The sequence below is a fragment of the Trematomus bernacchii genome, unplaced genomic scaffold (genome assembly GCF_902827165.1).
Source record: "Trematomus bernacchii unplaced genomic scaffold, fTreBer1.1, whole genome shotgun sequence".
Taxonomy (NCBI): Eukaryota; Metazoa; Chordata; class Actinopteri; order Perciformes; family Nototheniidae; genus Trematomus; species Trematomus bernacchii.
Genome location: NW_022987803.1, coordinates 11165051 through 11178766, shown reverse-complemented (window position 1 = coordinate 11178766; position 13716 = coordinate 11165051). Strand labels below are relative to the sequence as shown.

The 13716-nt window shown below is 41.7% G+C and overlaps 1 protein-coding gene across 1 annotated transcript in view; it reads left to right on the top strand.

Annotated features, from left to right (window-relative positions):
• LOC117498323 (kelch-like protein 29) overlaps window positions 1-13716 on the top strand; it is a 205540-nt gene that overhangs the window by 60931 nt on the left and 130893 nt on the right. The window contains 1 exon segment of the mRNA XM_034150343.1: window positions 7169-7480. Within this exon segment, the coding sequence (XP_034006234.1) occupies window positions 7208-7480 (273 nt within the window). The 5' untranslated portion in view covers window positions 7169-7207.

The following is a 13716-nucleotide window of genomic DNA, read 5'->3' as shown; positions in this document are numbered from 1 at the left end:
CACTAGCCCCAGGGTTTTTCTCCAGCTCTTTGTCTTGTCGTTGTGATAATGTGGCGTTTTGTTGAAAGTCTGTGTTTTAATTAACTGAGCAGCAGCGTGCGGTGATGGAGGTAGCAGTGCCTCTCTCTTCCTCAGGCTTATCACATGCCTGGGATACTGTCTACCTAACACTGGCAGGGTGTTACTAACTCGGGCATTGCAATATTTCACAACACCGTGGTCATTCCTGTCTGGACGGCTGCCAGTGAGAGCTGACATTTTGAACAGGAAAATGATGGTTCGTCCCGTGCAAAAGTCAAAACAAAGGCCTGTGTTCAAACTACAGCTTAGAAACACTTGCATCATGCCGTGTCCCACCACAAAAACACACATGAAAAACACACACACACAACACATGCTGCTGACTTTTTTTCCCCAGATAGATCAGATAGTTTTACTTGTTATTTCGCTGCTTAAATGAATTGTGCTGATGCACACTGAGGAGGAAGTCTGCTGTCAGGGGTGCGGGTATAGGCGATATTTCTTTATCTTATAAAATAATAACTGGTTTCATCCCTTCTTTGTATTTATCTTTCTCTCTGTCAACATAATGCACCTTATCCCTTTTTTATCCGCTTTGAATGATGTGGCCTTTTCTTGCATGCTTTATCAAAGAGAATATGATTAGGAATTTCCTGTCTATGGCAAAATAAGGCAGTGTGTGTATGTCACCCACCAGTGTTTCATCCATCAAGGTGTCGGATGAATGTACAGTGTGCCATCTCCCACCATCATCGCCTCTGAAACCTCTGTGAAAATCCTAATAGGCAGATGAGATAAGGAAATGTGAGGTGCTTGATTCAGATTAGTGCTAGAATCTGCTCAGAATGACTGCCTGTGGTTAGGTTTATTAAAGTCAAATGCTTCCCAGTTGTCCTGTAGCTGCAGCTGTTTAAGTAAAACCAGCATACGTGCCTCTAATCATCTGCTAAAATGAAGGCTATTTATGGTTTGAATGGTGCCTAAGCTGGTGGGCTCTGTTTTGAGACATCCCATGTTTTTATGATCCGCTGCTGACTGCACGGCGTCTCCGGATTCCACTCAGACCACTAATGAGGTGTACGAATTGTAGCAAAGTACTAATTCCCCTCAAACCGCGGGGATTAATTGGACCCGCTAATGCTAGGAATCAATCCCAACAATGGGCTCGTTGGTTTCCATGCCAGCAGGTAGCTGCATTCATCTCTGCTTCTCATCCCTGAAGATGGCCCTTTCTCTTCCTTATTGCAACCCCCACACCTCGCCTCTACACACACGAAACTCCATTTTCCCTTTCCTCTGTTTGCCTTTTGTCTAGCTTCTTCTCTGTTGTTTTCTTCAGTCTTGTGCAACATCAATTAGGTTTCTCCTGTATCACGTCCTCATGACGGCACGCTAAAAATACCCAGGAAGCCCTTGCTCTTTTCTGGAAGATCAGTTTGCTTTGTCAATCAATACTTGAGAAACATCTCCAAAATAAAGAAAGTATTACCAACATACTCTTTTCACAGCAGACATTTAGTCTTTTTTATATTCTACTCCAATTTGTATTAAACAGCTTGGATGCAATATGTAATACTTTCCCCTGCATTATGTAATACTTTTTTTCATCTTTCAGTTATTATTACAATTCCTAAAATAATTTATGAAAATGCAATAATACATTATGTTACCATAACTTAAATGATAATATAACCAAGATGAATGTTTCAGACATGTTAAATTGTTTTGGAATGCTAAGGAATATAATGGACATTTATATAGTTTTTCCCATTTATTATAGTTTTATAATTCTTTTTTATTTTGGATGGTTACTATACAATGCATGTTTTTCATGTTCATAAAGAAACATTTCAGTTTTAAGTTGTAATAACCACTGCAATATGAAATAATTTGTATTAAAATGCAGAGACATGTGTTACATCAATTTATATTACAAAATGTGGCTGATTGTCACATAGTGTGGTTTTAATACAGAACGTGTTGTTACACATTCTATGATTTAGTGTGCACGTAGTTCCTTAATTAATGACACCGCATTGATCGTTTGTGCACGCATGTATTTACGTAAAGGTGTAAAAGATGCACTGCCCAAATTGAGACTCTGTATCTTCATCATCTGGTGTGTGTTGAGCGGCACGGACCTGAGCTGAGGAGCAGAATTTAAAAAGACCCGAGACTGTGCCTTGCGTTGCTCCAGGCTATTCCTGTACCTACAGTCTCCTATTATTTAAATATCAGGATGAATACCTCTATTGTCCTGGAGGAACTGTCGGCACATTTACTGGTCTGCGATTGTATCTGTGTATATGTAACGTGCGTGTGTGGAAGTGTGTGTGTGTGTTTTAGTGGCCGTCTGTGCACATCTCCCACAGGGCTGCTCATTTACAGCAATATCTTATCCTCATAAAGTTACAGTATACCTTCCCCGGCCCTCGTTTGTACCACACAGGCTTGCTGATGGACACATTGATTATTAGCACAGAGTGTAGCAGGTGGCTCTGTATATGTGTGTATGTGAGTGTGGTGAACGCTGGGCTGTCACTGGGTCAATAGACGTAAACACTACTACGGATTGGAAATAGAGCCTCGTCTCTCTGGGAGTATCTGCAGCTCGGGGACTAGCGGGGGGTATTCAAAGCAAAACAGAATGTGCCAGCAAAGCAAACATCACACCCTAGAACAGAAGTATGACACACATTCCCTCCCCACCCTGATCACATCTTTAACACTCATCTCTATTTCAGGCTGCATACACACACATACAGTACCGCTGTTACATCTCATTTGCTCGCTCACACTGGCTCGCTGTCACTCTGTCGCTGCCATGTTATGTCCATCTGTTATGCTCCCTCTTTCCTCACGTCTATCTATGACTCCCCGCGTATTCCCACATGGCTTTGTTAACGCAGCTCTGTCACACACACTCCGACATGCTGCGTGCCACCTCGGAGTGACAGATGCTGTTCTTTTAGGGTGTGTGTCTCACGTTCCCACCTGCCAGACAACTTTTTTATTTTTGGCTAATCACTCCGCCGTCGCTTGGGGAACTCAAGTTATTGAAGGTTCCTGATGTGCGCTGCGTGGAAAGTGCACTCACAACTGGCACAGGAACACACAGGAACATGCAGGGCATCCCCATGGTGACAGCAATGAGGTCATGATGATGACAATAGGCCTCGCACACTTGCGATCAGTGGCGTACGCCCAAACGTTCACATTACACTCATTAGCTGCGTTTCTTTCCCATGTTTGTACACCCCCCACATAGTGTCACTCTTCTCGCTCACCTGAAGATGCATTTAGAACGCTGGGAAGAATTCTGACGCATCAGCAGGGCTAGAATAGCCATTTCTAAAATACCCGGAGACCAACACACACACTGTACCTCCTCTGCAGCTCTTAACTCATGATGTGACTGACAACACAATGGATATGCCAGTCCGACAGCTCATTAGGTTTGATTGCTGCTGACATGATATTTCTCACTTTCTTATTCAGCTCTTCTCTGTACTAGCCCGTTACTATTTGTGCTTCATCAGGATTAGTGATTATTTTAATCATTTGTTTGGATTTTCAACTCTCTGGAATAGAATCTCAGTATTAATTTGAAGTAGGAGCCAGAATCAGAAAATAGCATTTGGCGTGGGAAAGTCTGATACCTTCGGGTTAGATGCTGACAGGATTGCAGGAGCTGAAGCGCCTCATTGATTGCTGCAGGGCATGATGGCAATGCTGTCATTAATTTCTTATGAATTTGAAAAGGCTTTTAAAGAGGTTGGCTTTAAATGCGGGCCTTGCTTCAAAGATTATCATCTCTCCTCTGAAAGGCCGTTGGTTTGTCCAGGGCTCACAGTGACTACATTGGATGTGAAAAGGAAAGGAGAAAAATCTTTATTGGTACCTTCTCCCTAGAGCAGTGCAGAGCAAGGTGTCATTGTAGATGTGATGTATTTAAGTGTTTATCTGGTGTGGTACAGTCCACAGGTGTGCTAGGTGTTGGTTTCCACAAGCAACTCTGAGAGTGAATTTTCTTTTATCGCCTCTGTGTGCAAAAAACACTGTTAGCGTGTCTCAAGGTGCTGTGAGTTTATACACCGCCACCGACACGCACACATAGACTTGAAAGCAGTTGCAGAAATTCAGCTGTGAAAGAGTTTTAACGGCCTGTAATTAGTAGCTTAAATCATCCCGTTCACCAAGGAAGGTAGTGGGATATGTGACACTCGTTGTGCAGGGATCTGTTGCCGGCCTCTGGTTATATAGCATAGTACATACTGACATGCTATGTGCAGGGATGAAAATAATTCACTCAAAGGATTGTGCACATATTGAAATGTAGTGCACAAAATGCAACTTGGGTAAATGAGTGGATTTGAAGCATGCGCTCCTAAAGAAAAACAGCATTTGTTGTTTGTATATACTACTTAAAACAAACCGCAGTTTAGGGTGTACCATAGCTTCTGGTTAAAGATCGAATGATTTTAATTTATTTTTAAGAATCAGGTTTTATTTGAAGGTTAAGATCACATTATTCTGGTCCAATCGTTTTATCTTGAAATACTCTCTAAAAATATCCATGTCATTATTCACTGGTGTTATTATAAAATGGTTATACTTTTTTATTCTATTATCTTTGCAAAGAACAAATATTAGCAAATAATCTTAGCATATACAATAATGTATTCAAAATAAACATTAAATATTCTATCAACTTTAATTATTTTTAAACAAACTGTATTTGACATGTCCTTTTTTATTCAATAGAAATATGTTCTTTACAGGCTCCTACATAATGCATTTGTAAATGATTTCCATGCATCTGCTATAAGTCAATATGCGCTGGCCAAATAAAGGCATAAATACACCATTTCACCAGATACTTAACCACTAACATCTTTTTCATTTGCTCTCATAAGGTTTCATTCATCTATATTTTTATTATAAATTGGAAAGACCGAGAGATGAGAGAATAATAGTTTGGTGCCGGATTAAAAACTTCTCATTTCATACATAGAGTGCTGAGCAACCTCCAATCCCTCTTCTAAAATATTATCTTGGAAATCCTGTGAACTTTACTTAGTTTCTGCTAGTTTCCTTATTCAGTATATTTCTGAAGGTTATCCCACAAAGCTCTTTTACATTTACTTTAATCCCTTTTGAATATATTTGTACGCCGTTTTACCTAAAGACAAAACAAACTGAAAATGAGTATTGAATCTTGATACTGTCCAGACTGAAGAGCTCAGTGGATGCACAATGGCCTGCACCCACTTCACATCGGGAGAGGGTTGGTCAAAACAAATTGTACAGAATGCAAATGCACTCTGCCCCCAAGTTTGCCTATTGTGAAGACATGGTCCCATTCTTCCCTCCCCCCCCCCCCACCTCTATCTGTTTTTATGTGGCGGAATTGTCTTCCTGCTCTCTTATTTCTCAACTGAGGTGTGGAGCTCGGATGATAAGAGAATATTGCCGAGCACTAACTCTGCCATTGTTCCACTGGACCAGCACCTTGTTCCTCTCTCTTTCTGTCTCAAACATGTTGCTGAGATAATACAAAGCCTATTCTATTGGAAATGTTGAGGTTGTTAAAAGAGGTTTCTGCAGGAAGGTGGAGAGGTTATTGCAGAACCAGTGGAGAGAGTGTTGTCCCGCAGCTTTTAGTAGCTCAGTCTGGCTCTATCACCGACTATCAGCCTGCTGTATTTGTACAGAGCAGACCATGTTTAGAAATACATAAATAAAAGGTGGGATTGGGAGAGGAAATAAAACACAATGAAAAATAATTAAATGGAGATGGACATAAAGGAAGAAAGAGTGAGTGTTTGAGCAGGTAAATGAATGGACGGTTACAGCAGCTAAAGATGGAGACGGGCCAGCGCTCCCACCACAGGCTGCTTTGTGTATCGCTTGCATCAAAGCTTTTTCAAAGAACCTTTTATTTCCAGCTGCCTGCTCAAACACTTACTACTACTCGTACAGCACACTGTCGTTTTTGAAAATGTGCGGTCTCATTACATCTTACCAAAACAGTACGTGCATACATAGTCATTCACTTGTAGTACACACACACACACACACACACACACACACACACACACACACACACACACACACACACACACACACACACACACACACACACACACACACACACACACACACACACACACAGAGCAATACACACGGAGAAGCTGGCATTTCAAGGCGTTCGCTCCTCTGTGAGAAAAGAAGCAGCGTGACAGACCCCAGTGTGAGGAATAAAGACCTATCATCTGCTGTCATTCTCTCCTTACAGACCAGGGGATTTTGCAGGGGGCTTGCTGAACCTGGGTTTGAGGTTGTTATTTATTTATTAAATCTGTTATCAAGGGCTCGGGAAGCATAACGTGCCTTTGGTGAGGAGGAGTACAATGCGCTGCAAAACCCCTCAGTGATGGATTTCACTTCTCAGATCTTGTGCTGCTTTGATTTATGATATAATATAGAGTGATCCGCTGCTCATGCTACACAATAGCGCCATGCCCTATACTGATGTAATTCTAGCTCACTGTCGCCTATCACAGCCTACTGTGCTGGAAAAGGGGAGAACCCTCAAATGCAATTCAAGGGCGACCTGATTGAATTAACCATCCATTAGATGTACGAGATGAGCTGTAATTGCGGGGGTATTTATCTATGCAGGTGAATGGGTTTTGACCGCAAGGTCATGCTACTGTTGTGTTGTCCTTGGAACAACTTGAGCAAGCGTGCACTTGTTCGTCTCTCGCTCGGCCGTATTGCTTTAACCTCATTGTCGAGCCTGCATGCTTCACGCGGCAAACGTAGCTCCTGATGGTGTTTTTTTTATAGACCTGCTTAGCAGTGCTCATTTCTCTCCCTCTCATCGCAGCCCTCGTTAATGACTGGGAGAATAGAAATTAGAGGCAACAAATGAGCCGCAGTGTGTATGTGTCAGTCAGGTGCATTGGGAGCAGATGCTTTGAGCATTTACATCTCCATGTCAAGATGTTCTCCTCTTAATTCCTCCGGTGTCCCCTACTCTTTTTCTACCTTTAAGACCTTGCCTTTGTCTGTGTATCTCCTTCTTCCATTAGCGTATTTAATAAAACTTCACATATACTCTCTCTCTTTCTATTTACTGCAGGCTTGCCCCCGTTATTCCCTCTGAGAGGAAGAGGAAGTGATGTCACGCCACCACCACCGCTTTGAGAGGGACTACCGGGGACCCTGGGAGCGGAGAGACATCCGTCCTTCTGGCCTCCACAATGGAGGAGCCAACCATAGCTGTGCCTCTGCCATCGTCAATGGCAACAACCGTCCGGGGCTCCTTCCCCTCCCAGTCATCCCCTCCCTCCTCCCCACCCCGGTTACAGTTGCCGTGACAACATCGAGTAGCGACATCGCGGTCAAGCGAGGCATCACGGCAGCAGGATCAGTGGCTTCCGCATCTGCCAAGGTAAGAGCGTCGTCCAAATGAGCGCCGCAACACCTGCTTCCCCTGACTAGAAACTAGTTTCCTGCTGCTCTGACTATCTTTTTTGAGTCTTTGTCTCTCTTTGTGTAAACTTTTTAATCTGTGAAAACTCCCCAGCTGGACATAATCTGCAACTTTCTCCATACTTTTGAGGCTTTCCAGCTTCGCCACTTTCTCAAAAACGCTTCTGCATTGTCCAACTCACTGGCATGCCTGCCTTCATGGTTCAACGGTCTCAGCTCTTGAAGCCCCTCCGCTCTCCCCTTCTCTCTCTCTGCTGCTTCCTGCACTCTCCACCCTTATCCCTCACTCCAGTCCTGCTGCTCCCTCTGTCCAATGCCCCTTTCTTGCCAAACTATTTTCCTTCCATCTTCATTTCCTCCCTCTCTGCCAAATGGCAGGCTTGTCCTGCCTTTGCCTCCTTGGTAATTTCCTTCTTTCATTATGTAAATGACCTCTGACAGCGGCTCAAATGTGTGCTGCTGTCACAAGTTATGGCTATGGGTGTTTCTACTCTAACAAGCAAACAAACATATAGGACCGCATCATTATATGAGCCCTGAGTAATATTACTTATTTCTCTTACGGTACATTTCTCCTCTTCAAACTTCGTCACAAATAGCAATATTTGTGTGGGTCTTTTGTGTATATTTTCCTAATTGGACAATATATCACTTTTATATTTGTGTTTGGACCATGTACAGAAAAGTGCAGCGTGGAAATGTCTGAGCGGTATACTCAAGAGTCGGACAGTTTGTGTTCTCCGCCCCCCCACCCGGGGATCTGCTAGCTAGCTGGCTGTCAGCCGCCCTGTGAAGAGAGGGCCTTTACCAAAAAGAGAGTTAGACATTTCAGCCCCTCCACTCTCTCTGCTTCCATGGATACCATTCATCTTCTTTTGATATTCCTCTTCACTTTCAGATCATTTGCTTTAATTTAAACTTCAGCAGATCCATCTGTTTTTTTTTCTTCTTCTGTGCTACGGCACCTTCTTGGGCTCTTGCTCTCGGTGGGGCCTGCACTCTAAGAACAGAGGTAAACAATGCTTTGGTAATTTAGCCCGTAAGTGCACATCATTAGATACCCTGCTTGAATGCACTGACCACAGACACAGTAAATCTGCTCTGGCACCGCATCGGCCCCTCCTTTTGTGCAACTGAATAATTACATACATCCCAACAAAGTCTCGCCAACTCCCACCACGGCCATTGTCATCATTCAATGGCTGCCAGAGCAATTAGGTGCCTTGCACTGCACGTGAGTGCGCATTAGTTTAAAGGTACAGTATTTGTGGGAATAAAGCAGATATAATGCAGGTCCTTACCTAGAAGCCACCGTGCGTAGGTTTATTCAGAGATTTACCTTTCTTCTTTTCCCACCTTTGACAGTCCTTTTTGAGGTTGGCAACAGAGAGCAACAACGTTTAAAAAGAGAAATACTCAAAGTCTGGGCTCTGCTTTAATTATGGTCCATACAAGTTACAGGGGCCTCATGAGCATGGCCAATACCTTAGGAGCCTGTCTTTCTGTCTTCTTCCTAGCTGTCTGCTGTCCTCACTTACTCTCTCTCTCTCTCCCTTTCTTTCATCTTCAATCAAAGCTGTTTGGGGGACATACAGAGTCTGATGGACGGATGCAGCTCTCTCTCCGTGGTCCCTTTGTCTCTGCTCTGTCCATGGCTACAGTAGAAAGCTGACAGGCCGTTGTTGATCTGCACTGTTTGGGGACTTTCTTATAAACACTGCGGCCCAAGTGGGGACACAGTCAAATAGCTACACATGTACAGGAATGTGTGTGTGGGTTTTCTGTGATTAAATAATCTTTCTACATGCAGTTAATTTTAAGTTTGAATGATCAATATAGAGTTGTATTGTTGGTAGGAATAATTGATAGTGCTGTGTGTGTGCACATGTGTGGGTTGTGGAGGGCAAATGCTAAGTTTAAAAGTGCCACCTGGTAGCATTGTCCATCCTAATGTAAAGCTAACCACATGGAACATAGTACATTTGAAGCTACACTTTGTGATCCCCTGCCAGGGCCCTTAATTAATTGTTGATGTATTTTTGTTCAGTCGTCACGTATGTAAGGTCACTATAGAAACTAAATCCATGTAGTTAATAACCACATCTGTTCTGTGTCCTGCTGATAAAAAGGACGCTTACATGTCAGCTGGAGGTCCAGTTTGACTCTGTATGCCAATTGCCTAGTATATCAATTCCTTTCAATTTACTAGGTAATAAATAAATGGACTTCTTTATATTAAGTGACTGTTACGTTATGACTTAATGGACTTGCCAAAATGAGCTATACTTCAAATTCATCTTTATAGCAATCATGGCCATGGCAAGCTATTGTAAGGTTACAATTTAGATAAAAGGGAATAGACCGACATTTCACCATAACATGTTTTTTTTTTCATTCCTGCTGCAATGGCTGTTATATTACATTATTACATGGCTTAGTTGAACACTCGATTCTGATTGGTCAATTCAGAACACGTGACAAGTTGTTAATCCAGTAATACATACCACTGTCAAGGATTTATTGACCGTTGTTAAGGACGCTCACATCTGCAGAAAGAAGTCCGGTCGATTTAACTGTATACAGCTTGGTTGAAAAGCAAACTGTATACAGCTTGGTTGAAAAGCAAACTGTATACAGTTTGCTTTTCAAACTGTTTGCTTGTCTTTAGTTTTCCGTTGTCTACCGTCTGAGAGCAACATGAAGGATTTTAATATTAATTGTAATATATTTGGAGAGCACAGTAATTTGGATGAATGGTTAGTGGCTGATGAGTCCCCAGTGAAGAAAAGAAAATGACAAGAGGGACAAGAAAACAGCGGAGAAGTAAGAGAGGCCAAAAGACGGACCACATTATGGGCTATGAAACTATTTAAAGACTGGCTGATTAAAAAGAACCAACCAACAGAGTTTGACAGCAACGGTCAGAAACCCTCAACACAGAGCTGCGGTCCCGACATCAAACGGCAAAATATATTCAGTTGCCAGTTACTTGGGCATTAGGTCAGGGATATCTAGATACTTTTCCAAGGATTGACATAATGCATTTTGTGTACTTTTAAAGCAAGCAACAATGTTTTCAAATCTGTAATCGCAAAAACGCTATCGAAGCAGTTCCTGACGTTGCTACGTAGTTCAAACGGTAACAACGGACTATTTTTCTTAGCGGATGCATGTCATTTTAAATCAATAAAACTATTTTTTAAATCAATAATACTATTTTTTAAATCAATAAATGTTTTTCTAAATCAATAAAAGCATTTAAATTAATATTGGGAGTCACGTCGTTCCTTTTTGAGAATGTGGCCTTCAAGCTGATCAAGATCCCTCCGCTTCGCGTCGGGCTCCCTGGTCAGCCTGTCGGGTGTTCTTTTACCCATAATGACCACCTCGCTGCACATTATCCCTTACGTATACACTATTAGGTACACTATAAAAAATAGGTAAGCTTGCAGAGACATGAAGACAGAGATACAAAATTGTCTGAAAAGCTCAAGTGAGGCTAAAGTCTCTTTAGCCTCACATTGTCAATGTTTTTAATGAGCTTTTTTACATTTTATTTATGTTTTAAAGACCATAGTATGACCATGGCACTGATTCTAAGGACACTATAGTAGCACATTAGCCAATGATACATATGATGTTCTCGTTTAGTTGTTTTTATTAAAACAAAGTAACATCACTCTTGTTTAAGCTTTGATACCTACTGCCGTTTTCATCTCCTACAATCTATAATACCTGCTGCTGCCAGTCCATTAAAGTGCTTTCCCCCGACAAAGCCAAATAAATCGTGCTTCTCTGCTGAGCACGTATAGACACAAAACGTATTCAATGACAGTTGTCTCCACCTGGCAGAGATTCCTTTATAATAAGTGGTTACGCCAATTGTCTAAAGCAGTGGTTCTCAACGGGTCAGGCCTCGGGACCCACTTTTTTCTTCTCAATTTTGAACTGCTCAAATCTATTCAACAAAAAATCTGCATACAATTGTAATTAAAGTGAAGTACAGTGCATATATCCTTATATCCCTTCACAGAACTAAAGTATGCTTTTAAAGAAAGTTTAATCTGATGATGGTCATCAAGTTTCTAGAATCAAAGTTGAACTGTATAACAAAAAAAGGCACACTTGACTTGTATTCAATAAAAAGGCAGACTTGGAGCCAATCCTGCAAATTCACCACACGTGAAAAACATGATATGCTGAAAACCCAACCCCAGAAGGGGGGTCTGGGGGGATTCTCCCCCAGGAGATTTTTTGAAATACTAACATATAAATACGCATTCTGATACACTCTGAGAAGAAAATAAATAAATCTATTACTACCTGACAAATGTAATAATAGTTTATGCCATTTTCTTATTTTCACTTTGTTCTGACAGCTGAACCTGCTGCTCCACACAGAGAGAAGAGGAAAGAGGAGATAGTCTGTGTGAATTACTTTAAATTGTGGGTAAGGGTAGATAGCCCCCATTGTTCTTTGACCTGTCAATCATCAAACCGGGGGTCGTATTTCATTACTTGTTCATTTTTATCTGAATATGTACCCATGGATGTATAAAGAATAGTTCTACCACCAAGTTATTCTGCCATTATGTTGATTCCGATTGGCCAGAAGACTCGAAAAAACATCAGCAAAGATGTTTTATTGAGAAGATGATCACGATCACTTTTTCAAAACCGTTTATGTTCTCCGGCATTTCCAGTCCAACGCCTACTGCATGCGCAGCGTTAGAAAATCGGGCTTTCAAAAATAAAAGTTTGACTTTTTTCACATTTTCTTTTTCACTCGCATGTGGGTCCACCCTACGTGAGGGTAAACTTCAAGGTTGATGAGGGAGGGGTGAATGTTGTTGGAATTTGAATACAATTCACCAGGAGAGTTTTCTTGACTATCATAACGAATTCCGGTGGTTGGAGCTTAAAGGAGAGGTGTCATGGCCATTTCCACTGATCATAATTCCATTGTTGAGGTCTACTAAAATAGATTTATACTGTGCATTTTTCCAAACTCACATTGGTTTCTCATGATACAGCATCTCTGTAAACTACTTGTATTCACTGAATTTCACTCTCTGCCTTTAACGGCTCGTTGTAGCTCCAAAAGCTCCAGCCCCCACCCTCCCTGTGAGCACAGTGTGCTCTGATTGGTCGGGACGTTGTGAATCGCGCAGAGCTCCGTGGAGGTGTTGTTTCCTTGTTTAGGATACACAGCCAAACTCATCCTGAGCACACACAAACTCACATCCGAAGTAAAAACAATAAGTGTGGCTTGATATTGAGTAAGAAAAAGGTTGATAAACGCTGTGAGAATGGGTCTGCAGAGAGAATTTCAATGACGTATCTTCAACGAGGCGTTTTGGGGAGGTATTTTCTGTGTTAGAGTTTTACTCGCTATAGGGTGTACTTTGAGGGTTTTGACTCTGCACACCGTTTACATGCATAAAAATGTTCATAACACACAAGGGGACGGGTAATAACCGGAAAAGCATGACACCTCTCCTTTAAAATAAATGAATTCGAAAATGTACATGGCACTAAGGACCACCCTATTGTAGCCATGTTAAAAACATTGATTATCTATGTTTGTCATATTCATTTTAGAAAGTTTCTTCTAAGATACACACAGAAAGTTACATTTTGAAAATAAAGTTCAAGTCATAAGAGGGAAAAAAATCCCAATCTCCCAGTATTGACAGCACCAATCAATAGAGCTCGTCTTGAAACCAAATCACACATTGTGTATTTTTGGCCATTGATTTTAGCCAGGTCAGCCAGCCAATGTATTGAAGCAGACGCACGCTGTGGCAAACACAACATGGTATCCAGAGAACAGCAGGTGTCACGGCCTCACTCTGACACAATCAAAAAGAGAAGGAAAACACACAAGGAGGAGTCTTTCGTTTTTTTCTGTTTTTTTTGTGAGCAGTTCGAGGCATGTGCGTTTTCTTCCTGACAGTGACGAGGCGTACAAATTTAGATGCAATACATTTCCTCAGCTTTGAAAGTCTCTCCACTTTAAAGGCAACTGCAGTAACATTTGACTGTGCATCACCTCTTTAGTGCATTAGCAGTGGTTCAGCTCTTATTCTTTTTTAATTGCATGTATCTCTTTATTTTAGCTGGGCTTTAAATCTGCTTTAAGAGAAAGTCTCCATGTGAACATCACTGTTGTGTCAAGGAGCCCTGGTAATGAAT